The sequence below is a fragment of the Chlamydotis macqueenii genome, chromosome 1, assembly GCF_036417535.1.
Source record: "Chlamydotis macqueenii isolate bChlMac1 chromosome 1, bChlMac1.mat, whole genome shotgun sequence".
Taxonomy (NCBI): domain Eukaryota; kingdom Metazoa; phylum Chordata; class Aves; order Otidiformes; family Otididae; genus Chlamydotis; species Chlamydotis macqueenii.
In genome coordinates this window covers 120,978,276-121,005,981 of record NC_141556.1, presented here as the reverse complement: position 1 = coordinate 121,005,981, position 27,706 = coordinate 120,978,276, and the positions used below count along the sequence as shown (strand labels likewise).

Below are 27,706 nucleotides of genomic sequence, written 5' to 3'. Positions count from 1 at the left end.
GCGCCCCCCGCGCCGCCTTTCCGTTGGCTGCCTCCTCCACGCCGACGCCCCCGTGCCGGCCAATCGCCGGGGGCGATCCCCCTCCCTCCCCGCGGTGGGCGGAGCCGGTGCCGGGAGGGGCGGGGCCAAGGGGGCTCTCGTGGTCTTTTTAACTCCCGCGCCCTGGCCGTCGCCTTCATCTTCATCTTCCTCCTCTTCATCCTTGCGGGTGGGCGGCAGCGGCGTCCTGGGCAGCGCCTGGCTCGTGTGGGTGAGGAGCCGGCCGTAGAGAGAGGGGCGGCTACATCACCCCTGGCCGCGCGTTGCATCATCCACGGGCGTGGGGTGGGGGAGGAGAGCTGAGGGGGGGGGGGGGGCCGCGCGGCGGCCGTTAAACGGTCACCGTGGCGCGAGGCGGCGGGGCCGTAGTGGGTTGTAGGGCTGCGGGCTGGTGGGCGAATGCGGTGGCAGTGCATGGGTGGGGTTTTGTTACCGTTTCGCGGGGAAGGAAGGAGGAGGCGGGAGCGGGCGGCGTGGGCGAGCGGAGCCCTGGCGCTGAGGGGGGGAGTGGCGGCCCCGCCGTGGGGATGGTGGGGGACGGGGTGGGGGGAAGTTTGGGATGCTGCGGGCGGCTCGGGGGCGCCGGCGTGACCCGGGCGGGCAGGCAGGAAAGGCTGGCTTTGGGCTCCTTGTACAGGCTTGCGAGATGACTTTGTGGCTTTTGTTTTTCTCTCTGGGGTTGGCACCGACTCCTCAGCCTCCAGGCCGACTCCAGGCCTCCTTGGCCTGGCGTCCATTGTTCTCGTGGGTACCGTGAGGGTCTCTTGCCAGGGGTTGTTATTTTTTGGCAAGTCTGGCTAACGCAGTGGACTAAGAAGCTTTTTCTGTTACACTTTTTTTTTTATCCATTGCCTTTCCCCTATTAGGAAAGGTCTGAACTTGGCGGAGACCTGTGAGACCTACTTTGAGAGCAATGTTAGTAAGGCTGCTGGCATATTGCTGAACCAGCCATTGCTTGAAAGACAAGCCATTCCTCTCTTATTCCTGTTTTCTGTGTATTTTATTTTAAATCCTAAAACCTTTGACTATGGAGGTTTTGGAGTGCTGGGCCTTGTTCCAGCAAAATTACTCAGAGTGTTTACCCTTTAAATGAGTCTATTTGCTGAGTTGAGGCATGAGAGCCCTGTGTTCTGTAAAATTTGTGCTGCAGAAGGGAGGGAAAACTCAGGATATAGAGACAGACAAAAAAAAAAATCCCTGGACTTCACCTGAGAGGAAAGGTATTTCCCAGGAAACTGAGACCTGCTCAGACCCTTCTCAGCAGAAGAATGGCTGTAGTGAGATGGCTACTGATGAAGTACTGTTTAGGTGCTGGGTTAGGTCCAGTACTTGGGGCATTTGGACAGGGTACCCTTTTTGATATTGATTGGTGGCTCCTTAGTATCCTAACGTGGCCATCTATCTGCATGTGAGTTAACCAGCCTGCTTTCCTGAAGCCAGAGCAGTATTTCTAAAAATTGTGATTGGTAGCAAGGATCATGGGGGGCCGTGTCCTGGAGCAGGAATGCTGGCTCAGGTACGTCACTAACCTGGCGCTGGCAGCATAACAGGCTGCCAGGGTGGCTCGGACAGGCTGGTCTCTGCCTCTTGGCAGGTGCCTGCTGTCTGTGTGGGAGATCCACAGAAAGTAGGCAGGCAGCAGGGTGCACGTGCCCATAGTCATACTGTTGGTGCCTGCCAAAAGTTCTACAGATGTAGCCAGAGTGGGTGGCAGCTGGTCTTTCCCACGAAACATGCATCAGCCATAAAGCTGGGTTCCTGCTTAGGCAGTGGTGACCAGCAGTTCTCTGCCTGCCTCTATCAGAGGTCCCTGTGCTAGCAAAAGATCTTATGCCTCGTCATGTTGGGGAAGGGGAGCTGTACTTCTGCCTGGTTTGTAGACCTGGTCAGAAATTGAGAGCAGAGCTCCAACTCCCAGCTTTTTATCATGCTGGGCAGCTTGCTTAATCTCTGAGCCTCTGTTACCTTACCAGTAATGCTTCCCGCCTTGTACTTGGAGAGCTTGTCAGAGCAAGAGCACTGTTCAGGCTGTAGTGTTGGTCTGTCTGTGTGCTGACTAAGGAGAGGGAACTGGAAGCAGGGAAAGAAAGAATGAAAGTTTCAGACTGCAGCAGGTAAAAATGCAGATAAGACATTCTCCAGTCTTTTTTTTTTTTTTTTTTTCTCTAATGCCGTTTTACTCCTTGAAGACATCAGTCTTCACTCGGAATACTTACAGTGTCAGTCCAGATGAGGTTGGAGTGAACTCAGGAAATGGAGATGTCAGAAGGCACCTGCATTAGAGTTGCATGCACAGCTTCCCTTCTGTGGGGGGAAGGCAGACTGAACACTTCCATGTTTTCACAGGCTGATGTCTAGCATAACAGTTGCCACAGTGGTGGAAGTTGCTTTGCTGTTAAGTTTTAACATCTTTGCAGTGTTGCAGAGGCATTAAAGAACTACTCCTTTCCTATCAGGAAGCTTATGTGTGTACCAGTCCAGCCTTAAAAGAAAGAGTGATCACTGAGAGGACACGTGGGTGCTCATCTGCTGTCTCCTGACACAGAAGCGATGGCTGCCTGCTACTGAGGAGCTAGCAGAGTGGAGGGAAAAAAACTAACCCAACAACAAAAAATCAGATGGCTGACTGTGTCCTGAGTGATTTATAGCTGTGGTGTTTCTGAGCAGCTTCCAGAGGCTGGATGGGTACTGCTACATCTGGTAATCTGTAAAGATCCTAAAACTCCCTAAGACTCTGTGATACTCAGAGTGAGCAGAACAACTGGTTTGTAGTGGTTTACTTGTCCACAGAGTAAAGTACCCACTTAATGTCAAAGTTCCTCATTCTCAGGCCACAGCATAATGGAATCGTGTATCTCATCTCTTGCTGAGTAGTCAGCCCTTGGGGCATCTCTCTCTGATCCACCTCTTACACCTGCCTTTTAGACAGCTTAATTTCTGCTTCAGACAAGACTCGACCTAATTAGGTTCTCACATATATGTTACTCTTTAAATGTCTGCATTAGTGCTGACATCGTATACTGTAAACAGCCTTAGAAACTGTAGCTGCTAACATATCTGTGGAGTGAGTTCAGCTCAGTCTCTCTGAGGATTAATTTCACTTGTTGGCCTTCAATCCTGTTCTGTAGGAGTTGAGAAGTTGTTTAGGTCTTGGGTTCCCTGTGGAGATGGATCCAGAGATGTGAGCCTTGTCTGTGAGGCTTTCTGGATCTTATAGCTCTGCCTATGTCCTAATCTCCTTTGTGACTTAGACAATTTAAAGTCACTTAAACCTTTCTGATTTTTCTGTCTTGTGTTCTGCAGATGTAATGGCAGAAGTTAGTCAGGCTTTTCTAGTTAGGCTCTGCCCACACCCCTAGCTAGTCATGGGAGTGTTCCCTTTTACAGCAAACTTAAATTCAGGCTGACAGAGTTTCTTTCCTGAAGATGGGCTACTCTTCGTGCAGCTTATCTCCCTCAGACTCTTCTGAGCAGCATTCAGTTGCAGTTAGAGAAGAAGAGTGGCCGTTTGCCTGGCCTGTCTCCCCAGTCTGCATTCCTAGGAGAAAGACTGAGAAGAGGGTCAGGCTAGCGAAGAAGTTGCTGTCATCCTCTGTTTTCATTATTTCTACCCACTCTTTCTTTTGTTCCCCAGAGATCTCCCCAGTAGAAAGATGCAGCAGCTTCCTATGGCCTGATTTGAGCATGTAGGCAGGATTATGGGAGGAATTTGGATATCCTGGACTGACCACTCTGCCCCCTCTTTTGCTGAAGTTGCATCTCTACAGCTGGAAGCACCAGTTGAGTGTTTTGTGTGGTGTGTCAGGAAGCTCACCAGTAGCACTGAAGGAGCTCAAAGATGTGAGGTATTCTTGTTGGTTCTGAACATGACAAGTCGCTCTTGGGCTCTTGACCTGTTTCTTAGGTACAACTGTAAGCCATAGCAGATGCTTTTGTGTCTCTGCTGAGTGCTGTAGTAAGAATTCCCCTTAGAGGGCAGCTAAGTCTGTCCTAGGATTTTGTCCTCCTTCAAAACTCTAAGTGATTCAGTTGACCATAGCTGAGACTATTCTCAACTAGCATGGTTAGAATTTGACTTTATAAATGTATGTATGCACACCTGTCTGCTTTGGGCTGGGTGGGTGTGGGGTTATTTAAAATAATGCCTAATAAACTAATTTGAAGAGATTTATTGAACAGGAGCTTGTGTTCCTTCCAGTGAATGATGTTGTTTAAGGTTAGTATTTGGTGACAGGATTTTTGGTGGCAATGCTTGTGGTTAGTTTTTTTTTTCTCTTATTTTTATTTGAAGTTCTAGCCGCATTATTAAAGCTTTGATCAAACATTAGAATATTGCTGTTCCTCTAAATATGTGAGAGAAGATCACAGCTTAGTTGAAGGCAATAAATATAGCTTTTCCTCCATTTCTGCCATTTCTAGTTCAAGAGGTGATGGGTGTTGCTGTTAGTGGATTGTGGATTACTTTGCCTTACAGTAGAGGAAATGAGAGGGTATTATCTTGCCCAGTTCAGAGAAAATCCTCCAAAAGGCAACTTTTGGAGAGCCACATTTCTTTCCTGCTATCAATGCAAAGAACAAGTACTTATTTTTTTTGAAACCTCTGAAGCTTTTACTTCAACAGATTTCTCTCCTTTTCTCCTCCATTTTTGAATCCTCTTGAAGAACACAGGGGATTGGTGGTTTAAAGTCTGATTTTTTTTTTTTTTTTTTTTTGCATTCCTGTTTTATGAGAACCCAGAGGATGAAAAAAAATCTGCTGTTTCCTGTCTGTAACCTCTTGCTGCTTTCTTCCTTCATGTTGAAATGGTTTGATCCTTTGGCAGTGAGCTACCCTTTTTGGATGGACTTCATAAATATAATCAGTGTTACCTGTGAGCAGAGGCAGCCGGTGTCTATGTCCAGTATTGCATGCCAGCTGTCTGAAGGAGCATGTGGATGTGGCTTGTAAGAAGCCTTGAAACCTCTCCAGTTTGGTTTTTGGGGTTTTTTGGGGTGGTTGTGTGTTTTTGTTTTTTGTTGTTGTTGTTGTTTCTCTCACTAAACAAAGTGCTGATATTCTGAACGATGAACCAGGCACCTTCTGGAAACAGAAGTGAAGGCTGAGTTTGGCTCTGGAACTAGAAGTAAATTAATCTTTGGTAACAAAGACTGGATGGTGTTAGATTATGTAGATCTATGGGATATTAGCTTTCTTGAACTGAAGTGTCTCAGTCTGGTCCTGGTCAGTAGTCTAGGACAAGACATAGTCTATCTTGGCTCTTGGGCATGTGTTAACCTAAATAAAGTAGGATCATGTCATTTTGGTGGTATGGAAGTCTTTATATAGAGAAGGAGAATTATTTCAAGCCTTAATCTTGAAAGATGACACTTTCAGAGGCTTTTTTTTCCTCAAGGAGGGCAGTTTAAATGCCTTGGGCATTTTCTTCAGATCAGCCTGTAAGAAGGGAATTGGTGTGCATAAGGCAGTATTGGTTAATGGTGCGTGTTAACTTGCAGGATCAAATGCTAAAGTTCACTGGTCCTGTGATTCAGAGTTTTTTTTTCAATGTGTCACTAGACCATCAACTCTGCCTGATCTAAGCTGTATCTGTTTTGTGTGCATTTGTCAGAAGAAGGAGGATGAGGCCAGGGACCCTTTCCAGGCCTACCACAATTCAGTAATGGAAAGAGCCATGAATACTGCTGCAAAATAGTGATGAGAAAAACAAATATTCGGGGGGGAAAAAAAACCCAAACCATGCTTTCCAAGACTTCTGCCAGATTTTTGCCTTCAATGGACGGAAAGGAAGCTAGCTGTAGGAGCAGGCAGGCTCTGTGAACAACTGGCTGGAGTAGGATTAAAAAAAACTTACTGCTTCCATTTTATATTTCCTAATTTCTGAAACAAAAAGCCTGTTGGAAGGCTTCCTTGTGGCTGAAGTGTTTGCTGGGTGCGTTATATCCGCCCCTGCTGTAACTGTGCATTCAACACTGATTCAGTCTTGGGAGGAACCAGTGAGATTTAGGTCTTCTCAAGGATAGTGAGGCCTCTGCAAATGTTCCTGTATAGACCCTTTTCCTAAGTTGTGTACTGGGTCTTTTGATGATGGCCCCATGAAGCCCTTTCACCCTTGGTGACTTTAGAAGTATATATCCTGTGGACTGGAGTATTTTCTATGACTTTTTTGGCTGTCAGGCTTACATAATTGCAAACAGTCCAGTAGAGATGTTTTCTGCTTACTTTACTGGATCTGAGCTGTGGAAGCCAGGGCAGGGGGAAGATAAGGTTAATGCAGGAAGAACAGGGTCAGGAGACCCTCCATTGGTCTTGTGCAATGCCTTTGCTGCATTTTTTTAAAATTTTTTTTGGTTAAATGCTGTTTATTCAAGTCATCATCACTTTGGTTTGCAGCTTCTTTTTTCCCTATAAAAGTGGGACACGTCTTGCCCCTACGAGAGACTGTTTCCTCATAGTTTGTTGTTTGTTTTTTTCTGATTTGCATGATCTACAGCTTTGGAAAGGATTCCAGTCTCGTGACCCACAGTACTCTGTCTCCTAGAGAAAGTCCAATCCACTGTGCTGTCACCTTCATCAAAGAATATGGAGAAGTTGATATTGGAAGGGCCTGTTTCTGCACCTAAGGTACTCATTGGTCTTTGGGTAATACTGCTTGCCTGTCTTTCTGTCTCCAGAATTTGGGAAAGCCCTATCTTTTTTCCCCAAGAGATTTCTAGGTTTTTTTGCTGGAATGTTGTGGAGGCAGTGCTATTGAAACCAGTGGCCTTTCTGGAAGAGTTCTCCTTCGTGACCACAAGTGGCAGAGCAGTCTTTTGGCACGATTTTCTAATTAGTCACCAAGTAGCCTTACTGTGTTCCTCTCTGCTTGGAATGGGGAGGTTTTATTTCAGAGACTTGTTTTTTGGTATGAGACTAAACCCATGAGATTAATCCTGTTTTCTTGATATTTTTGGAGGCTAGTTACAGTAAGCACATGCTTCAGTGTGTTTAAGTCATCTTCATGTAAGGCACTGTACTGAGCTTTTGCACTCAGCATTGCAGTGCAAGATTCTCATTTTGATGATAAGGATTTGATAAATCAAAATTATGCTGAAATGCTTTCCCAGCTTCACAGTACTGTGGAAACATCAACTGACTATTAAAATACCCATTTGTTGTGACTTTTTTCATACAAGGGAAAAAATAATACTGGGACACTTGAGGATGGCAATCCTCTGAGACATACTGTGCTCTCTCCTCTGATACCTGGGTCTTAGGTACAGTGACAGGATCTCTTGTAGTCAGTGGCAGAACCTGTGCTTGGGCGTTAAAAGCTTTTTGTATCCATTGCTTCTTTTGGCTTATAGGCAATACTGCTCTCTTGAAAATTGCCACCAGGATAGTTTCTGTTCAGGCTTCCCTCAGAAAAACTGCATGCTGAAACCCTAGACTGAAAATAGATATGTTAGTGAAGGGACAGAGACAAAAACAAGGACTTACTAGTAACATAATTTTTAGCTGTTGTAGGGGGGCAATGATATGAATGGGTAGTTTTCTGTGGTGCAGAACTTGAATAACTTTTATAGTATCAGAAGATGCTCTGACCTTGTTACAGCAGGACACATGGGTTCCTCTCCTCTTTCTTCCTTTTTTTTTTTTTTTTTTTCTCTTCTTCTTCCTCCTGCCCCAAAGATGAAATGCCTACACTTCCTTCCCAGGAGAAGCTGGGTATGAATTCATGCCCTCATGCATCTGGCAAATATTTTCTCCCTGGTGCGGTGGACAATGAGAACTGCAAGGCTAATGAGAAGGAAAGGGAGTGGATCCGCCCTGATACCCCTAGCAAATGCACATGGAAGCTTGGGAAACCCCTCTCTGCCTCCCCTCATCGTCATATCACTCTGTAAGTATTACTTCTATTTGCCAATTTTTAGTACAGCACTAACTCAGGTGCCCTCAGAGCCATGTGGATTTAACAAAAGATGACTGATGTAAATTGATGCTGTTTAGCATGTAGATATGCTGGTGCTTCTTAATTTCCATGTGTAAGCAAAGCTAAGAACCCAGATTAAGCATGCAAGGGGCTTTGCTCTAAAGATGTGAAACTACATGGACTGAAACTACCTTATTTTAAGTAACTTGGCAAGCAGTTCCCTGACTAGATGAAAGATTGCACTGTTAATGCCTTTTGCTTGTAAAATAGCTGACTGTGAGCAGTGCTAAGCTACTTCATGCCAGGAGGAAGTGTAGAGCACTTCGTTCTGGCCTCAGCACTTGGCTTGATGTCTGACTAGTCCTTGTTTTGGATCAAGGATTTGATGTTTTGAGAATTTGTATCCAATGGATGTTCTTCTAAACTGAAATACCTAAAATAACTAGCCTGGTAAAGGGGAGGGAGAAAGCTGTTTGAAATAAAAAGTATTGGAAATGCTGTGCTGCTTTTGTGTGACTTGCCTGTGGCCCTTTCTGTGAATACACTGACTTTGTTTGTATATGTACCAGGCCAGAGCCTCAGAAAATCCTGCCAAACATCCTGAATAAAGTTGGCAATACACCTTTGGTGAGAATCAACAAGATTGGGAAGCACTATGGGCTCAAGTGTGAACTCTGTGAGTACTGCTGCAGGCAGAAAATCAAAATAAGAAACACTGTTTCAGAAACTTGGGTGGTCCTGGTAGTATCATGTAATCTGGGCACAGAAGGATTGCAGGTACCCTGCAGAAAGTGGTGAGGAAAATTCCTTTTTTTCTTTGGCAGATTTTCAGATTTTCAGGATTTGGTCATCTAAAACATCTTTCAATTTGTACTTAATGAGGACATTTCCTGCAACTTTTCTGGTTTTGTAAAAAGTAAAACTTTTTATCATAGAAAATGATTTTTTTTTTTTTTTTATTTTAAAAAAGTTGTATGAACTTTTTGACTGTTTCTCATATTCATCAGCCTGTGTAAAATGCAGATCTGTAGTTACCACTAAAGATCATTGAAAATTATGACAGGAATGAAACTGTCAAATGAAATTTGTTTGCTTTAAACCCAGCTGTGCTGGAGATATCCAGAGACTCCGATCAGAGTCCTGAAAGGCGGTATTTAACACCATTGAAGGGGTCAATGCTGGGAGTACTGAAGTGAAAGTGTAGACTGAATAAGGGGAGAAACTTCCAGTTTAATCAGAAACTCTTTGGCTAGAGAATGTAGCAGGGCAGAGGCAAGGCATGTTGGTAGAGTTCTCTTGCCCTGTGCTATTGCACTGGAAGAGCCTGGGGGCTTTTATCTTGATGACTGGGCTGTAATAAAGAGGAGAGATGAAAGGACAGGTCATATTTTGAAGAGACTGACAGAGTATGGGTTCCTGGCTTCTGTGGCCAGCATCAAGTACCAGACTTGCTTTGTTACTGTGATCCATAACAGTGGAGATGCTGTTAACTGAATCCCCATCTCTGGTGTTGTAAAGTAGGGAGGTCAATTGGGCAGACATGTTAACAGATGTGCTCTTGCAGGTATGTTGGGCATCAGCAGCCTCTCTAGCAAATAATTGCTGTTTAAGAATTCTGCTTGGTTTCTTTGTTTTCAGTGGTAAAATGTGAGTTCTTCAATGCTGGCGGCAGTGTGAAGGACCGCATCAGCCTGAGGATGGTAGAGGATGCTGAACGAGCTGGGATCTTGAAGCCTGGGGACACTATCATAGAGCCAACCTCTGGAAACACAGGTAGGGGATGGAGACACCCTAGCAAAGTGTGGGGGGAAATGCTCTGGTGGTTTTCCTGGAAGAGACAGACTTCAGATTGGAGCATGGAGGCTGCCTGTGCAAGGAAGAAAGGGGATTCCTTCCTGCCTGTGTGGTGTAGGGAGCAATGCCTCTTCCATCTGGCACAGGGAACAATTCTGCAGTGTCCTGTGCTGACCGGAACAACTGGGAAGGAGATCTGCTAAATTTGCAGACGCCGTTTGCTTTAAAAGAAAACAAGTGTTAGGTGAGATTCACTAGGTTCTTTAGATCCCATTCAGGAACTGAAGTCTGACTGAAATTGTTGTGAAAAAAAAAAACACCAAAAAGACTGATGTGAATCTGGATCTTCCTGTTCTTTTGGGGAAGTCCCGTGGTCCCTCTGTCATGTTGAGGTAGACCTGGTTTGAGAAACAGCCTTTCCTGTGTTGATGCAGTTGAGATGGGAGGTGAGCTGCATCCCCACAGCACTTTCTGTGGATGTAGCCCTTGCACACCTAGATTTTCAACAGATTCCACTTGAGTCAGAGTCTCCTCCTTGGAGGGCTGGAGGAAGAAACAGGCCTGCTAAGTAGGGGCCAGGGCAGAGCATCTGATGATCCAAGCAGACTGGAGTTAATTCTGGGCTATTCTGTCAAAGCTGTTGTACTTCTGTTAAGCTGCTCTACTGGTGGGGAGTAAACATACCTGGGATGCTCCCCTGTGAGCTAGTTAAATATAAAATACACTGCCTCCTCTGAGGAGGTTCCTGAGCTGAGCTACAAGCTACTCTCCTGCCTTATGTGTTCTGGAGAGGTGTCTTGTCCTGTTCTTAAACTCCTTCCTGGGAGTCCACTGTTGCCTTCTGATAGACACAGGCCAGGCAGATCTCTCTTTTGTTCTTTTGATCCAGTCCACCCTTTGTTAATGAAGGGACTGGGATGATGAGCTGACCTTTCACCAGTTCCCCTGCCTTTCGCAGAAAACTGGGAAGTCACATCTCTTGCCATTTGCTCAGCAGCTGCTCTGTGGGGGGTGCAGTGCAACTGAAGCCCTTGTGACTGTGGCTGTACCTCTTGCCTGAACAATAGCTTGTAGTGGAAAATATCCATATATATTGCATTCCTCTAGTATCTGAGATCATACTATGACTTTCTGCTTTCTAGGTCAGTACCTAATAAATGGTTCTCCTTGCCACAGAATCCGAAAGGTAAAAAGAAGGCAGAACTGAAGGAGATATGGGGAAATTACACTAAAAGAGACAGCTTTCTGTAGTAAAAGCAAAGAACAGGGCAGACAGTAACCTGAGAGAATTGTCTTTTGCTGTAGGCTACTGCTCAGAGCTATTGAGTACATTAAATGTGAGAGCTAATGTGTTATATTTTTGTCCTCTGTGTCCCAAAGTCCTCTTTTGATGTTTGCTGCTTTTCCAGGTCAGTAGCAGAAAGTACAAAATGTTAGAGTTCAGGTCTCAGAATACTTTCTTCGTCATAGACCAAAAAGGAGAGTGCTGGATGGCTTCTCTTCAGTCTTTGGCCTTTGCTGTCTTTTTTTATTTGGGCATCCGTATTTATAATATACTGGGAAAAACTTGGAGGTTTTTTCCCCTTTCAAATATTGAAACACTACTTGAGTTACTTGAGACGTGAGTTATGCTTCTCTTACAGGAACAGTTGAAGACTTTTTTTTTTTTTTTTTTTTTTAAAACCCCTAAACAATCCTGCACCACGTAGAAACAGAGCCAGCTGTGAACAAGCAAGTCTCTGTATAGGGTAAACTGCCTGTGAGGCATTGTCCTGGGCACGTGTTGGTAGTGTGCCTGGGGAGGCAGGGGAGGTGCTGTGCAGCCTGACCTCAGACACATGTCAGCTGACTTGATCTGTTTAGCTTATCCAGTGGAGACATGATTTGATAACAGGTGTAAGCTTCTTATTATAGGAAGCTTAGCTCTTCAGGTAGGCAGACAATGACAAGCTGTAAGGCAGAAATCAGGCTAGAGGGGCAGATTTTTAAAGTAGTCACGAGGTGTCTGTCTCTAACAGTCAAGGTACTTCACTGTGACAGCAAGTTGACGTAATGCATTAAAACCTCAGTCACAAACAACATTTAATCGTGTCTTTTTAGAAAGGATGTAGTTACGGCACATTGCAAACTAGAGATTTCATGCAGAACTGAGTCAATAGAGACTCTAATGCTCTTTTGACAGTATCAAAATGGTTGCTCTAGTCTTCTTTAGCTTAAAGCTCATTTTTTTTTCCCAAACTACTTTTGTAAAAAAATGAGGTGAATGAGACAGGAGGAAGGTGATGTGCATGTGGTTAAAGCTAGCAGTTTGCACACATCAAGTTTTCCCACCCTTGGCTAAACTTGTTGGCTGTGATCCTCGGAGAACTAGCAGCATCTGTAAATCCAGTTCTCCCCAGTAGCCAGAAACGTTCCCTTTGCCACCCATCTAGAGACACTGTACTCAAGCCTCTGGTGAAAATGTAATTAAAGCTAGGGCGTGCCAAAGCTAGCATTGTGGGTTTTGTTCTCTGTTGTTCCTCACTCTGTTCTACATGCCTTTGCTTGTTTCTAGGAATTGGGCTGGCCTTGGCTGCAGCAGTGAAGGGTTACCGTTGTATCATTGTCATGCCAGAGAAAATGAGTATGGAGAAGGTCAGATCTGCTTTCATTTTCAAGAATTAGAAAATAAGTGTGTTTGCACTTGCGGAGTTCCTGGTGCAAGTGAGTGCTGTGGCTTTAGCAACAAAGATGTAGGCTCTAGGCCTACAAGTCATTGTCCAGGAGGAACTCTGAAGGCCTGTTGCCAGTGCCAAGAGAAATCCAGGCTGGCTAGCTATGGACAGAAATGTATTTAAGACCCATCCTTACCGCTTGGAAAACTGTCATAACTCTTTTAAACTCAAATGTCAAGGAAACTCGAGGTTTACCTAGCACATTGAAGCAACTACCTGCCCTGAGTTTAGCTGTTACTCACAGAGCGAAGGAGGACAAAGTAAAGCAATGCTGAAGCTTTGAATATTCTGATCTGCACTGGGCTGAGCAAGGCCATGAGGGAGCCTGCTGAGCTCCTCAGGTTACACTGGCAGGTGCTGGCAAGCATCTGAGTTGTGTCACCGCAGCAACAAACAGGAAGGAAAAGCCACCTGGGAAATGTCCTCTTACCTTCCCTGTGGAAAGCATGAAACATTCAGCTCTAGAGCAAGCCCTGTTCTGTGCTACACAAGGGCGATGCTGCACCTTCAGCCAGAAGAAGAGAAGAGATCCTCTGAGTCTCACAGTTGAGGCAGCAAATAGCTGTCAGCAAAACCACTTATTTCCGTTCAGATAATTCTGGTGTTTCAGCTGAAAGGCAGCAACACAAATGACAACAACATCCCCTGAAGGCCTATACCCATTATTTGCTCTTAACGGCTCTGAGGGAGAGGTACTGCATGGCCATTGCCATGTGCCTCGCAGCGCCAAAGGCTTCACCTCTGAAAACAGGCCTTGCCTTAGCTCAAACTTTCTTGCCATCATAGCAATTAAGTGGTGTATAAGGCCCTGGAGGATCTCCTTTGCTGCCTCTGTCCAAAGGAGGAGGTAAATATATGTAATTTGCACTTAAAAATAAAGTACTGGGCTATAGCACTGTTGGAGTGCAGAGCACAGGTGACTGACGTGAGAGAAGATGGTGTTTTACTTAAGTGAGACTTCTTAGTATGTAGTAATAGTCCCTACAGGCCTGAATGCCTATAATAAAAACAGGAATTTGACATCTAGCTCCCAAGTAAAGCTTAGCTAAGACTGACTTATGTTAAGGGTTTGGACCCATGGCTCAGTGATGCTGTTAGGCTGGAGTGTAGGAGAACTGCTAAGGAGGCTGTTGCAGACCATGTAAAAGGGAAGATACTTTCTTTCCTCTGCATCTCAATGAAATCTCTGTGCTGGGAGAGCGCTTTTGGGGTTTGTGACCACCTTTATTTACTACAGGTGGATGTCCTGAGAGCTCTGGGTGCGGAGATTGTGAGGACCCCAACTACTGCCAGATTTGATTCTCCTGAATCTCACGTGGGAGTAGCATGGAGACTGAAAAATGAAATCCCCAATGCACATATACTAGACCAGGTAAGAGCCAAAGTGTCAGAGGGGCAGGCGTAGCATGGGAGGAGGTATTGCAGCCTTGTTCCTTGGTTGACTGTTCAACAGCCTAGATGGGTCTCCTGAGGAAAAGTTGTCCCAGGTCTGGAGCTGTAGTTGAGCCATCACCATGCTGTAGGGTAGCAAGCTTTTTTAGTCAGTAGAGGGCAGCAACGAGCCTATGTTTGCAGAAACTGCAAAACATTGGGTAGCTTTCCATTGAATTGGCAGTCCTGCATGGAGTAGGTACAGCAGTCATGCTCTTAATATAAGCTGTCCCACAGACAGGACGGATCTTGGCACTGGAGGGTGCTGGCACCTTAGAACTACTCTTAAATTAGGTCACTTGTGCAGGTTGTACCTCCCCTTGGGCATTCTGCCTGGGTCCAGATAACAAGGAGACAGTCGCGGAAAGAACATACATTGCTGTTGTGGGGCTTGGAGAATGTTTGTCATGTTCTTGAAATGCCTCATAATGTGAATTTTATTGGCTTTCTAGTGTACTTAATGGCTCTTCTATCTTTCAATATAGTACCGTAATGCCAGCAATCCCCTCACACACTATGACACCACAGCTGAAGAGCTCCTGCAGCAGTGCGACGGTATGTTTGCTCTACTACTAACTTCTTCAGTGAGTCCTTAGTATTCTAGTAATAGGTATTTGGAGAATGGGACCTGAGGTGGCTGAGAAATGCATGGATTTTGATACAGCAAATCCCATACATATGCTATGTGTTATTGGAGAATTACTTTATTTCAGTAGTCATAGTAATTAATTCCCCCCCCACCCTTAAAGAAGGATACTTGGTTTTTAGATTCCTCTGCTTGTGACCAGGTGGAGAAAGCAGTGATGCTTAAGTTATCTTTTTTTTTTTTTTTAAAAAAAAAAAAGCCGTAGCTAGAGTGGCATGAAAGAACAGCATCGCTTTCTCTGATCACAAATACAGAATCATAAAATCACAGAATCGTTTAGGTTGGAAAAGACCTTTAAGATCATCGAATCTGACTGCAAACCTAACACTACAAAGTCCGCAACTAAACCATGTTCCTAAGTGCCACGTCTGCATGTCTTTTTTTTAAATATCTCCAGGGATGGTGACTCAACCACTTTCCTGGACAGCCTGTTCCAATGCTTGATAATCCTTTCAGTGAAGAAGTATTTCCTAACATCCAATCAAAGCCTCCCTTGGCACAACTTGAGGCCATTTCCTTTTGTCCTATCACTAGTTACTTGGGAAGAGACTGACACCCACCTCGCCGCAATCTTCTTTCAGGTAGTTGCAGAGAGCAATAAGGCCTCCCCTCAGCCTCCTTTTATCCAAGCTAAACAACCCCAGTTCCCTCAGACGCTCCTCATAAGACTTGTTCTGAAGACCCTTCACCAGCTTCATTGCTCTTCTCTGGTTATGCTCCAGCACCTCAGTGTCTTTCTTGTACTGAGGAGCTCAAAACTGCCCATGGTGTTCAAGCTGCAGCCTCACCAGTGCTGAGTACAGGGGTGTGATCACTTCCCTACTCCTGCTGGCCACACTGTTCCTGATAAAAGCCAGGATGCTGTTGGCTCTCGGGGCGACCTGGGCACACTGCTGGCTCATATTCAGCTGGCTGTCAACCAATGCTCCCAGGTCCTTTACTGCTAGGCAGCTTGCCAGCCACTCTTCCCCGAGCCTGTAGTGTTGCATGGCATTGTTGTGACCCAAGTGCAGGACCTGGCACTTAGGTATTTTTACCTTCTCAGACCAAATACTCAATTACACTAGAAGCTTCTTCATTTAGGAGTCCTCAGGAGTACAAACTGCTTTATGTTGCAGTTGTCATCAGTAAGACCTGTTTACTCTGCAGGTGTTGCTTTCATAGATTCATAGAACAGTTTGGGTTGGAAGGGACCTTCAAAGGTCACTTAGTCCACCCCTCCTGCAAGGAACAGGGACATCCCCAACCAGATCAGGTTGCTCAGAGCCCTGTCCAACCTGGCCTTGAATGTTTCCAGGGATGGGGCGTCAAACACCTCTCTGGGCAACCTGTGCCAGTGTTCCACCACCCTTATCGGAAAAAATATTTTCCTTGCATCAAGTCTGAATCTGCTTCCTTCTATTTTAAAACCGTTACCCCTCATCCTATCACAACAGGCCCTACTAAAGAGTTCCTCCTCATTTTTCTTATAAGTCCCTTTTAGGTACTGGAAGGCTGCAATAAAATCTCCCCAGAGCCTCCTCTTCTCCAGGCTGAACAGCCCCAACTCTCTCAGCCTGTCCTCATAGGAGAGGTGCTCCAGCCCTTTTATCATCTTCGTGGCCCTCCTCTGGACCTTCTCCAACTGGTCCATGTCCTTCTTGTGTTGGGGGCTCCAGAACTGGACACAGTACTCCAGGTGGGGTCTCACCAGGGCAGAGTAGAGGGGGAGAATCACCTCCCTTGACCTGCTGGCCACGCTCCTCTTGATGCAGCCCAGGATGCTGTTGGCCTTCTGGGCCGCAAGGGCGCATTGCCTGCTCATGTTGAGCTTCTCACCCACCAGCACTCCCAAGTCCTTCTCCTCAGGGCTGCTCTCAATCCATTCCCCGCCCAGCCTGTATTTGTGCCTGGGATTGCCATGACCCAGGTGCAGGACCTTGCACTTGGCCTTGTTGAACTTCATGAGGTTGGCACGGGCCCACCTTTCCAGCCTGTCAAGGTCCCTCTGGATGGTATGTTGGCCCTCGGCAGCCAGGTTGGAGTACCAGAAGTGATTGAGCTGTGGCAGCAGAGAGCTTCAGCTGGGCTAACTCACCCAGCAGAGGAATTGGTTTGAGAGGTATTGGAGGCATTCAGTGTGATGCTGCAGGCTATCATGTAGGCATTGGCCATAGATGGTAGAAGGAAGTCTTACAGGAGGCTACTGACTTGCCTTATAAAACAGTACAGTTTCTGATGGAATCCTTTAATAAGAAAATTAGCTATTAAATTCCTTCTCATTAAGATGAAGACCATGTGAAGGGTTCTCCTCCTTCTCCCCCCCAAAAAAAGTAATTCTAACTGTTTAGAGGATTTGGTTTGTCTTTTTGTGGCAAACTTTCTTAAAGTTTCAGTTAAAATGAGTATACTTTAACAAACTGCCATCCCACAAACTGAGAGTCTAGATGAGTTGTAGCTTTAGGCTTCTTACTTCTATTTACTTTTCCTCATAGGCCAGTCACTGTTCAGTTATTACTGAGCTTATACCCCTGCTTGGCAGGGTGTTACTCTTTTGACTGGTAAGCATTTGTTTTTGTGTGTGAATTGGTGTGTGTGTTTTATTAACAAAGCTATCGTGTGCATGCACCGTGGAAATTGTAGGGCATGACAGAAGAATGAGCTGTTATACCTGCACTCACTCCAAGCGCTCATGACCAAACCAGCATTTTTCACATGGAAATGAAATAGCAGTTGTGTTAACAGTTCTCTGAATGGGTACCTATCCCATGCTCTTGGCACTCGTTCAGTAAATTAACTAATACAATGGGCTGATCATTCTAAGTTAAAGAATGAATTGTCTACATCAGTAAATACAGTAACAGGAAAACTACAGGTGTCAGCTGTATGGGCCACCTCCAGCTCTGTCCAAAGTGCTACGCACTGGTGGCTTGCCAGGCCACTGGGTGGACATTTCAAAACCATCGTTGAAGTAAATGGGGATTGAGCAAGGTGGTCTCAAGGTGGGTCTCATAACACAGCTCTTGGGAAGCAAAGAGCCCTATCTTGCCCCCCCCACCTTTGGGGGTTTGATGGGTTTTTAATCCATCATTCTGGGGGAGATATCACAACTGCCTTCTATTCCTCACCTTTAAACAGGAAAAATAGACATGCTGGTGGCTACGGCTGGCACAGGAGGTACCATCACTGGCATCTCCAGAAAGCTGAAGGAGAAGTGTCCAGGTTGCAAAGTAAGTGGCAAGCCTAAAGCATTTCTCTTTAGCAGGATGAACCTAAAACTGCTCCACTTACCATGTCCCATTCTTTGCAAGCTTGCCCTGGGTCTCTGTGGGAAGCTCTTGGATGCTGTCAGTTAGAGGGTAGTTCTGAGCAGCAAAGAAAGCTTTTCAGACTATCTGAAATTATTGTGTTCTGGTCTCGCTTATGACTAGAGTTCAGATTTGGCTCAGCAGATGAAAACTGGCCTGCAGATGACTTCATGGAGTATCTGAGAAATTTCCTTCTCTGGTGTGTACTGCAGCCTTCCATATCCTCTCTGGCTGTGCCTTTACTAACTTGTCTGGAGCTGCTGAGCTTTTACTGAGTGAAATTTTCTCTGCACACACCAATCTGTATGTCTGTCTGCGTGCTGTGTTAGATTTCTTAACAGAAGTTGATATTGTGTTTCGTGAATATTTTCTTACATAGGCAGGGAGTGGTAAACAAAATAAAGCTTATGCGCTTACACTCGGCACAAAATGTTTTGGCTGTAATGATGCCTGACATGTGAATGAGGACAGTCTTGTCTCAGGGAAACCCTGTCTTCTGTTTAAACCAAACAAAATCTATGTAGAACAAGTGTTTTCCCTCACATAGCATCCACAGCCTGAGGAGACAGGATGGGTTGCCAAGGGGCCAGAAGCAGCAAAGCATTTTGCTGACAGGGGAGGTGAATATTGCCAGGAAGAAATGAATAGGAGATCAGGTTGCTGTTAGCTTGGCTGTGTGTGCAGCCAGTGTGACACCAACAGCTGTAATGAGGCCAGCGCTCATGAGTAAATAGCTCTGTTTTCAAAAGCAGTGTGTCATGGTAGCCAAAGTGGAAACTGCTTCTCCAGATTATAGGTGTTGATCCTGAAGGCTCCATTCTTGCTGCACCAGAAGAACTGAACAAGACTGACAAGACAATGTATGAAGTGGAAGGAATCGGATATGATTTTGTCCCCACAGTGTTGGATAGATCTGTAAGTTATGCTTCTTGGTTTAGTGCCCTTTGCCCTCTCTTGGAATGCAGAAAGGAGTTGAAAAGTGGGGAGGTGTTTCTTTGAACTGAAAGGGGAGGGCTAGTAGACAGATCTATTCCTGTTCTTTCCATCAGCAAAAGCAGTCCTTGGAAGGCTTCTGCACTGGCCACATTTGTTTTACAATGCGAAGTGGAAATGCTGTGAGCAGATAACACTTTCCTAGAATAGAGTACTTCCTTTCCCCCACCCCCAACCAACCAATCAAAAAAAAAAAAAAACCCAACAAAGCAGCCCAACCCCTCCTGTTCAAAAGTGGTATGACTGTCCTGAGCAGAGCCTGTCTCCCTGGGAAGCCCTCCAATATGGGAGAACTGCTCTGTGTGGCTGTCTCACAACAGCCTGTTCTCACAGCAAGGTTTCAATAAGGAGTCTGTTGTACTAATGTGATCATCTTACCTTGGCAAAAAAAAAAAATGCACTTGGCATTTGGAGGATGGAAACCCAGACACATAGCTCAGTAGGGCAGCTGTTACCTCAAAGAACATGCGTTGAATTCACACTAGTTGTGTAGCTCCCTTAGCTGTCCTCATTTAAATAGACCCTTGTTTCTGTCTTCGTGCCCTTTCCCAGACAGTGGACCAGTGGTACAAGAGCAATGATGAGGAGTCGTTTGCTTTAGCACGCATGATGATCCGAGAGGAGGGACTGCTTTGTGGTAAGAGCAGATGCAAATCCTTTGGGTTCCTCTGGATAATATGTGGGAGAATGAGGCATTGTACAGGTCAGGGAGACTTCCTTCTGCTTCAGAAGCTGTCTTCCTCACCCTGGATTCTTCTACTGTCTCTCCTTTTCTTTTTCATTCTTTCTTATTTCACTTATGATTTGACAGCCCCTAATCTGCATTTTGGCAGGTGGCAGCTCCGGCAGTGCCATGTCTATAGCTGTGAAGGCAGCCAAAGAGCTGAAGGAAGGTCAGCGCTGTGTTGTTATGCTCCCTGACTCTATCAGGAACTACATGTAAGAACCTCCTTGTTTTCTCCCTGGAAAAAGGATCAGGCAGTCCCTCAGACCTCCTTACAGCAGTGACGAATTGAATACATTTTCATTATGGCACCTAGTTACCAAAGCAAGGAGTGTGTTTGGGGCACCCCTTCTGAGGTATCTAGGAAGGGTCTGACATGTAGTGGAAAGGAGCTTAGCCCTCGGAAAGCTGAGCTCCTCCTTGTGTCTGACTCTGGTATATAACCGTCACTGCTTAACATTTTTCACAGAAAAAGACTTGCTTTCACTGTTTCATCTATTTGGGACCATTGATATTATCCTGTTCCTGGAGGGGTCCCTGTAAGGCTGTCTACTCTCTCTGACTGTGTCCACGGCAGCACACAGCACTACTGTAGTAGCAGCCAGTGTTGGGGTGAGTTTACAGGTGGAAGTGTGAGGGCCTTGAGCTGTGCTGAGAATGAGTTTCTCACCTACCACATTGAAACATATCCCAAAACATGATATTTTTAACTGTTTTGTGACTTCTGTTGTGTCCAACACAATACTAGATGACTGGAAACTGCAGGTAGACTTTGCCTGAGTACAAGTTGGCACTTCTACATTCCAGGCTGTCTCTCTGTTGTATTGCAAGGGACTGATGTAGTTGAAGCTTCATTTCCCTTGGGATTCCTGTTTCTTCCTATGAGTATTTCTTCTCAGTGTCAGCTTGAATGGCAAGTGGCGCTATATTTTCAGTTACACTTTAGGTGGTAGTGGTAGTGAGCCTTAAATGGTTGCCTCTGTTAGGTTTGCTGTCAGATGTTCAGCCTGCTAATGAACTCTTTGCTTCCTGCTGCTTTCCAGGTCCAAGTTCTTGAGTGACAAATGGATGATTCAGAAAGGGTTCATGAAAGAAGACGACCTTGTCAAAAAACCTTGGTAAGCATGTCAGATCCATTTGGATGTTAAGTCTATTAAATTATCTTTATGGCAGTTGCTAATTTAAAACTGATTTCAATTTGCACTACTCCTTTGATGTAGCTAATCTTTTGTGCTATTGTGTTGATGTATAATTGCAGCTATTAATCAAATCTGCTTAAATTTATTGATTATTTGCTTCTTTGAGTCGCACAGCAGCAGAAGAAAACTTGGTACTTGATGTTTTGGTTGTTTTTGTTACGAAAAGGGTTGTATCTGAGATCAAAGCTTTAATGTGCAAAGCCTTACAAGTCTATATTGATGGAGGGGGTTCTTCCTTAAATTGCTTCCTATATGACTAAATATGACTAACTCTTTCAGTATGAGTCCAAGTTTTTCTGTGTAAGATATAAATAATGAGACTCAAGAGGTTAGTACTCTCCACTAACTATTTAACTATTTGTTCCCAGAAAGCAGATGAATGAGGAAAAGAATTGCAGTCTTAAAGCCTTCTCACACTTCACTGTCTTTCTGATATTGGGGAGAAAACTTGAAAGCCTTGAAGCTTTACTGACTCCGACTGAATCCTGGCTCTTCCTTGCAGCCTTTTGTCAGTCCTGTAGTGTTGAAGGCCCCTGTACATGAGTAACTAGTTCTGTTCTCTCCGTAAGACTTGCATGGGCTTGTTTTTTACTTCATCCCCAGGTGGTGGAACATCAGTGTTCAGGAACTAAGCCTTTCTGCTCCCCTGACAGTGCTTCCAACTGTTACCTGTGCAAAGACTGTTGAAATTCTCCGGGAGAAGGGATTCGACCAGGTACCAGTTGTTGATGAATCTGGGTATGTCCACATATATCACTATTCATCTATATGTATCGCTTCCCTCACCAGGTCCCAAGGGATGTCTTTAAATGCTTACTAGAAGTATAATATCCTCTCACTCATCTTTCTTCAGTTATAGTAATGCAGTTCAGAAATGTTACCTTAAACACACCAATGCTGGACTTAATATGTTGTCATACCAGGACTGTCCTGTCCTTCACAGCTTCTAATGATTACTATGATATGCTTACTTAGTGTGTCTCTGTGGGATAATTTCATTGTTCTTTTATAATAGCTGTTTAACTTTACAAAGCGCAAATTCATGTAGAAAACAAACAACTCCAAGTCTTCCCACCTCCACCACAGCTTTCACTCAGTTTCTTCAGAACACTGCATTATAGTGCAATGTTGTAGTGACCCCTATAAACCAGGGTGTCCCCAGCAAGCTGGCGTGCCTGTAGGACAGGCTGAATGATGAAGAGTTGCCCAGTTACTCTCCAGTTACAGTGCTAAGTCAAGGGATTGATTGTTGCAGATCCTTGCAACATCCTTGCAGGGAGAAGGGGAATAAGCAAAATTGAGGCAAGCATGTCTCTGGCCCTGTCACACCTTTCAAAAGGACAGATGAGGGCATAAAACAATGAAGTTGTGCTTTTCAAAAGCTCTCTCAGATTGCAAGAAGCTCTCCAGTTGCAAGAAGTAGAGATACGAAGAGCCTGATACTCAGAAGGGCCAGGCACCCACAGCACCTGCTGAGTTCTGTGTGAGTCTCCAGAACTTCTGAGAACTAGACTCTGTCCCCTGCAGAGACACAGAATCAAAGTATACCATCGATAACGTTGCTTTATACCATGAAGCATTTGAACTGACTTCTCCAGGCTGACTGAGAGTGGATGTTTTTATCCAAAGGAACACACCTGAGGCTTTTGTGTTGTTGTTGTTTAGCCCTAACTTCTCTGTCTCATTCACCAGGGTGATTTTGGGCATGGTTACCCTGGGTAACATGCTGTCTTCACTTCTTGCTGGAAAAGTTCAGCCTTCTGATGAAGTCAGCAAAGTAATCTACAAGCAATTTAAACAGGTAAGCAGGTATATTCTACAACTCCTAGTTCCTTGGTTTAAAGTACTACTGTAGGTGTCCTAACACTACAGTTGCATCAGGCTGGGTAAGGTTTACCTGGGATGATACACAGCAGCTGTTATTGAGCACAGACGTGCTCTAAACTCTGTCCTAGGTCACTCAATAGCTCCCAGGTTTGTGTTGTGGCTCTGTATTGTGCTGTCCATTACAGTTCAACGGGCTTTCTTCTAGCATGCTTGTCCTTTCCTCCTTCCCCTAAAAGCCCAGCACAAATCTAGGCAATGTAACTATCCAGGGGAGGAGACAGGGAGATGTTGAAACAGCTCTTCTAAATAATTTCTGTATCTGCTAAAAACAAGTAACTGTTTGCCTTTTGCATCAGATGCCTTGCTGAAACAGGGGGATGGCTGTTGAAAGCTGATGTCAAGATACGTGAGTTTTGATGTTAGCCAGTTTCACCTGTCCATCCAGTGTGGTGTGCCAAGATACCACAACTTCCCAGATGTATCGGTGCTCTTCTAAAATATATAAGTATTGTTGCTGTTGCTTTGCTTCACTTGCAGGAAAAGGATTTTGGTTTTAATTTAGAATGCTTGACTTAGCTTTCATCAGGCTGTTAATTTCAACAATACCTCATAGCAGACAAGGTGCTGTATTCCAGAAGTATGTGTAATGCTTCCATTCAGTCTACAAACTACCAACTCCCTGAGGTTGAGAACGGGTGCTAGTTCTTTATAGACGAATGTAAATATATTTTTTCCTTCCCAGACAGATAATCAAGAATCAGGTGGAAATGTGGTGCGTAACAAAACTATTTAGTTCATGTCCTCCCTCACTTGGACATCTTAAGAGTTTCTGGGGCTGGTGGTGTGCAATCATTTCTGAAGCTACACTAGTATTAGCTGTAGTAGCCAATTCTCTGCACTTCTGAGGTTGTGGGTTTTTTTTCATGGGCAGCTTGAAGTTTCTCATGCTTCTTCATTGGAGAACAGCTTAAGGATTTCTTTTGCCTTTAGTTCTGACTTAGGCTATCCTACAGTTAGGATCTGTACCACAGCATGCATCAATAAGAGGTCAGTTTGGCCTGTGACTGCCAAGGTAAAGCTATTTTTTGGGAACACAGGAAACTTTCTTGGATATGATTGTCACAATTACTTTGTGGCAATCCCTTAAAAGGGAAGAGTAATGGTTATAGCTTTTTTTTTTTTTTTTTAAAGTCACCAGTAGGATAGTACTGTAGGACTTTGAAACACTAGTCACAGGACAATCTGCCAATCCAAACAAGTGCTGTGTGTTAATGTAGAGGAGGACCATTCTTGTAGAGTCAGATGTTAGTTCCAGTGGTTCCAGCTATCCTTACCCCCTCGTCCCCAAAGGATCTTTGCATTAGCTACTAGCATCTGTTAGGTGTGGTGCAGACATAGCCTTAGCAGATTCATTGCCTGCCTTTCCCAGAAAATAGGGCTGGGGCATGGTCTATGGCTCTTTCCTGTTACTATACCTAAGTGTTTCATTGTTAGCCTGTTCCCTGGTGGGATTTTTGGCTGGTGTCCTAAACCGTTTAGCACTCTGCTAAACAACACAGGGCCTGGTGTCTCCAGCATCCTCAGTGGACCAGAGCCTACTTCTGGGGAAGGAGAGAATTCTGTTGTAGGGCCATGAGCAGTGCCACATCACTTGCCTTTACAGCCAAACTAGCGGTCCCAGTCGTGTGTAGTGTAGTAGCATGTGCACATGCTAACTGCCTTAAAGACTTACTAGGGTTTAAAAAAAAAAAAAAGCCTAAATGTGGGAAAACTTGTGGGCAAAATTTTCAGAAAGCTTTGAATGAGCAGTGGGTGAGACGTGTGAAAACTTCATGGGAGTTCTGTTAAATTTCCATTAAACATTTCAAAACATGTTTATGTCTTCATAGTTGTCCCAGCAGCCTATGGGCTGCTTATCCTGGTCATCTTTATTCTACCTGGTACCTGAAAGTGGATCTATTGATTAGATGCAACCAGATGGCAAGGGGCTGTACCTCTTCAATGAGCTTTGAACTTAAGTTCAAAAGTTAGGCTTTACATGTGCATTTGCACAGAACTACTTGTCAGTGGTGGTGACTGATAGCTGACTCGATGTGGCAGTAGGTCCAGATTTTCCCCCCCACCTCTTGCCTAACCCACAAGCTTAAGGATTGATGATTCAGTATGCAGAATAGCCTGCTGGTCCCTTAAACACAAGCTGCTAGAAATCCTTTTGATCTCTTCCAACTCATAGTATGGAGATGAGAGCTCTGTGTTCCATTGCAGCCCAGCTATTCATGCTGTGACACTTATTCCTTGGTCACAAGCTGAGGATATCACTGGCAGGATAAAGGCTTTTTTAATCTGCAGTGCAAGACTTTTCTTTGCTGTAAATGCCTTTTAACCTCCTTTAATGAAAGTATGTCAGATGGTGGGTGCCGCTGTTACCTGGGGAGAGTCACCCGGATAATAGACCTGTGGCTGCTGCTTAATATGTTAAAGCATGTGGGAAGAACAGTTTTTTATGCATTCCTTCAAATGGCTCCAGCAGGTGATTAGCTAAGTGTTTCAGAAGGATTTGTATTCTTTCTGCAGAGTCAACACAGGGTGCTTTCTTATTAGTCTTAGCAAAGTTGAGCTTCACTAAAAAAGAATCCTTAATTCTCAGTTCCTTGATTTGCACCTGAATACAGTGTTAGCTGAGCAATCTTCACCCTTGGTTTTGTTCTTGCCTTGTTTGGGCTTTTCTCTTCCACTGCTGCCTTTGCAGATCATATACACTTCCACAATGATTTGCAGCCTGATTCATTCACTTTTTCCTGGTCTTGCTAGCGTAAAATGACCAAGTATAATGAGTTTTATGGTAATTTCTTTTGTTAGACACATGAAACACTTGACCTTCTTCTGTCATGAACATTTTTCATTCAGTATGTTTAGTATATTCATTATGTTTTCAGAATCAGAATGAATAGCTTCATGTAGTGCTTCATTTTTTGTTCTATTTTCTTGGAAATTAGAAACAAAGAAAACTGATCTGTTAAGTTGGCCTTGATTTGTTAGTGTTTTACAATACTTAAGATGGGAGCAGTATATAAATGCTGATGTATTGTTTTTAATCCTGCACAAAGTATATGGGGATTATCAACCACTGAACATATTTAAGTTTTGTAACTCTCTCTCCTCAGATTAACCTGAAAGACAACTTGGGGAAACTTTCTCACATCCTGGAAACAGACCACTTTGCTCTAGTGGTTCACGAACAAATTCAATGTGAGTATGATGTACTGCACCTTGTAAGAGGTAATATTTGAGTAGTAACAAGAAGCAAGTACAAGTGTGAGTGGGTAAATAAGTTCTGAAGAAGCCAAATTCTCTTTCTGTGTACTTAACTGTGCTGCTGTCACTTAGTAAGACAGCAGCGCTGTAATTCTTGTGGAGCAAATGTTAAATCCATTAATAACCTTGCATACTGTAATGTACCTGCTTTTGGAGCAAGGTGCTGCTCAGAGCTGCATGCCTGAGGCTAGTCCGCTGTACAGTGGCTTTGTTAGTAGCAGTAAGCCAATGAATAAGCTCCTGCAGTACAACTGATCTTTGCTTCTTCCTGTCCTGTCATACAACTTCCAGCAGTTCCGTCGCAGTGAGTGTCCCAGGTTAACTATGCTTCAATTTTTTTGCCTTTCTAAAGCAAAACCTTTGTTACAACTTCGTAAAGTTTAGTAAGATCTAGATGTCAACACTGACATCACTGTCTCAAGACAGCTTAATATTTCTTTTTCCTATTCATTTTGTTTAAACTAACTGACACCCTAGCTTTGAAGATCTATTTAGTCATTTCCAGTTCATAAAGGCAGTGTAAAGAGTTTTGGGAAGGATAAATAAAAGGCGAGTTTGGAGGAAAAATATCAAGTGAAGGGGAGTATCACTGTTATATGTGAATAATATTTTTTCCTGTTTTATCTTTCTTGTAGCAGGCAACTTGCAAAATTGCAAACATTGAGAAACTAGACTAAAAACAATATTAAGACTCACCAGATAAATTTATCTGGCAACTATCTCAGTTATAACTGTAAATGAAGAATAGTCATCAAATTTGGCCTTGTTCCTGATAATGTCCATATGGAGGTGCTCTTGACTCTGTGCTGACTAACTAGTTATAAACCTAGAATCTCACTGGAAGCTTGCAATGGAACAAAGATTAAGTAAATTAAAAGTCCAGGACAATCCAGCTGGCTGAACAAACTGAGTGTACAAGTAGGCAAAACATCTCAATACAGCCAGGCTTTAGGAATGGAGAACTCAGACCATAGATAAAGGGGCAGATGTCACTTGGTCACTTTGTACCCAGGTCAACGGCTTATGCTCACAATGAAAAATCACTTGAACCTGTGCTCTCAATGTAGCAATGATTAGATGGTTAATATAAATGGGAAAATGTTGTATTGTGACTTTCATACTAATTTGGTATTTGATAGTGGTGTAGGAAGATGGTAGTGTCACATGTCCTCCTCTAGTGGCTGCAGATTGAAACAGGATAAGTGTCAGTTTGCAACTGTTTCAAGTAGACACACGGAAACTAATGTGTGAGGAAAATACGTTCTATAACAGAGGATTTGAGCTGAATTTTTATGTCAAGGAAAATAAATCTGATGCACCCTTCTCCTTCCTTCCATAATGTTTCTATATCCCTTTTGCTGAGGAGCCTTTCTGACATGAAAATCCTTGCCACTTCCTGTGTGACTGTTGGTAAAGATGCCATTTGGGTTCCCCGTCAATGTACAGGGGTCATCAGTGATAACGAACTCCACCAGTGGGCCCTAACGTGGAGCTGGGTTGGCTTGGCACCTGCCTTTACGAACAGTGCCACTAAAACCAATGGTGTGGTTTTGTGCCTCCTAAAGCCAGAATCTCCTCTTTGTTTTCTTGTAGATAACATCGATGGTTCCTCCAGTAAGCGGCAAATGGTGTTTGGCATCGTTACAGCCATCGACCTGCTTAACTTTGTGACTGCACGAGAACGGGATAGAAAGTCCAACTAAAGTCAAGTAGCAATGTGAAGCCTCTTCAACAACATTTTGCAATCTCCAACAAAGAATCAGGTTTATTTCTTAGGTAGAATGGTCTGTCCTTAGGGTGGTGTTTTGTTTTGGTGTTTGTTTTTTT

The 27,706-nt window shown here is 44.3% G+C and overlaps 1 protein-coding gene across 3 annotated transcripts; it reads left to right on the top strand.

Moving 5' to 3' along the window:
- The first annotated feature begins 154 nt into the window (after positions 1-154).
- On the top strand, positions 155-27,706 carry LOC104483202 (cystathionine beta-synthase-like protein). 3 transcript variants are annotated; one of them, XM_086765890.1, is made up of 18 exons: positions 155-250; positions 6,531-6,661; positions 7,735-7,919; positions 8,519-8,625; positions 9,588-9,722; positions 12,298-12,377; positions 13,695-13,829; positions 14,374-14,443; positions 17,652-17,743; positions 18,611-18,736; positions 19,367-19,451; positions 19,648-19,753; positions 20,582-20,656; positions 21,341-21,475; positions 22,430-22,538; positions 23,307-23,336; positions 25,729-25,813; positions 27,473-27,706. In XM_086765890.1, the coding sequence occupies exons 2-18, from the start codon at positions 6,620-6,622 to the stop codon at positions 27,580-27,582; spliced, it is 1,707 nt and encodes a 568-aa protein (XP_086622016.1). In that variant the 5' UTR covers positions 155-250; positions 6,531-6,619; the 3' UTR covers positions 27,583-27,706. The 3 variants fall into 3 exon arrangements, with proteins under 3 accessions (XP_086622016.1, XP_086622024.1, XP_086622029.1); XM_086765898.1 differs by lacking the exon at positions 23,307-23,336; XM_086765903.1 differs by lacking the exons at positions 23,307-23,336; positions 25,729-25,813; positions 27,473-27,706 and adding an exon at positions 22,921-23,031.